Raw genomic sequence first — 1248 nt, 5'->3', positions numbered from 1 at the left:
CTGTTATACTCAAAACTATCCTCACATATGTGACAAATCAGATAAAATATGTAAAACATATTTAAGAATGAATGAGAATTTTAAACATAAGCATAGACAAATATTCTCAGTTAAATAGTTTATTCCAAAGCATTTGTTTTTACATAAAAGTTAAGAGTCCAGCTATTTCTCTTTTTGTGAGACAGTATGTAGACAATGGAGAACTTCTCTGCAAGCTGTCTTCCAGTCCAGCTGAAGGAGGAAAGACAGAGGAGAGGATTGAACTCCGGCAGTTTAGTGTAAAGGAAAATGTGAAGATAGGAGTTTCTGATGTGGGAAATCTTGTAGGTACTTCTAGTAAGACAGCAGGTTATAGCCAACAGATGTAAAAATCCATCAGTAAAAGCCATAGGACCCGCATCTTCTATAGCACAGTGGGCGGCAACAGCCATAACCATATCCACCATATCCACCATAGCCACCATAGCCACCATATCCACCATAGCCACCATAGCCACCATATCCACCATAGCCACCATAGCCACCACAGCCACCAGAGCCACCATATCCACCATAGCCACCATAGCCACCACAGCCACCATAGCCACCATAGCCACCATATCCACCATAGCCACCATAGCCACCATATCCACCATAGCCACCATAGCCACCACAGCCACCATAGCCACCATATCCACCATAGCCACCATAGCCACCATAGCCACCATAGCCACCATAGCCACCACAGCCACCACAGCCACCATAGCCACCATAGCCACCACAGCCACCATAGCGACCATAGCCACCATATCTACCATAGCCACCATATCCACCACAGCCACCATAGCCACCACAGCCACCATATCCACCATAGCCACCACAGCCACCATAGCCAGCATAGCCACCATAGCCACCATATCCACCATAGCCACCATAGCCACCATATCCACCATAGCCACCATAGCCACCATAGCCACAGCCACAGCCACAGCCATAGCCTAGGCCACCATAGTATCCTCCATAGTAACACATGGTGTCAGTAAGTAGGAATGGATTGCTGGAGTTTGGTTGAAGACAGCAGTAAGTTTCTTGAGTCTGGACATCACCATTCATCAACAGCCTTTTATACACTTGGGTAGTTGTTGGCAAAAACCACAGGAATTGCAGCATCACACATATCTCTACTGTGCTGCAGTAAAACCACAAGTACCATGGTTTGTTGGTACTCAAGTGTGCATGACTGACATAACTATGCTCCTACATCAGGAT

General features: G+C 46.0%; 1 protein-coding gene across 3 annotated transcripts; it reads right to left on the bottom strand.

The window, feature by feature from the left end:
* Positions 1 to 375: 375 nt before the first annotated feature.
* On the bottom strand, positions 376 to 1011 carry LOC308423014 (keratin-associated protein 20-2-like; the record flags this gene model as incomplete). 3 transcript variants are annotated; one of them, XM_080919628.1, is made up of 2 exons in its annotated part: positions 376 to 455; positions 939 to 1011. In XM_080919628.1, 2 exons carry the CDS (start codon positions 1009 to 1011, stop codon positions 376 to 378), a joined length of 153 nt encoding a protein of 50 aa, XP_080775754.1. The 3 variants fall into 3 exon arrangements, with proteins under 3 accessions (XP_080775754.1, XP_080775755.1, XP_080775753.1); XM_080919629.1 differs by having other exon boundaries at positions 948 to 1011; XM_080919627.1 differs by having other exon boundaries at positions 376 to 500; positions 969 to 1011.
* Between the last annotated feature and the right edge of the window lie 237 nt (positions 1012 to 1248).

The sequence above is a fragment of the Micromys minutus genome, assembly GCF_963924665.1.
Source record: "Micromys minutus genome assembly, chromosome: 7".
Lineage (NCBI taxonomy): Eukaryota > Metazoa > Chordata > Mammalia > Rodentia > Muridae > Micromys > Micromys minutus.
Note: the sequence above shows the minus strand (reverse complement) of the source record. Positions and strands in the feature narration are given on the sequence as shown.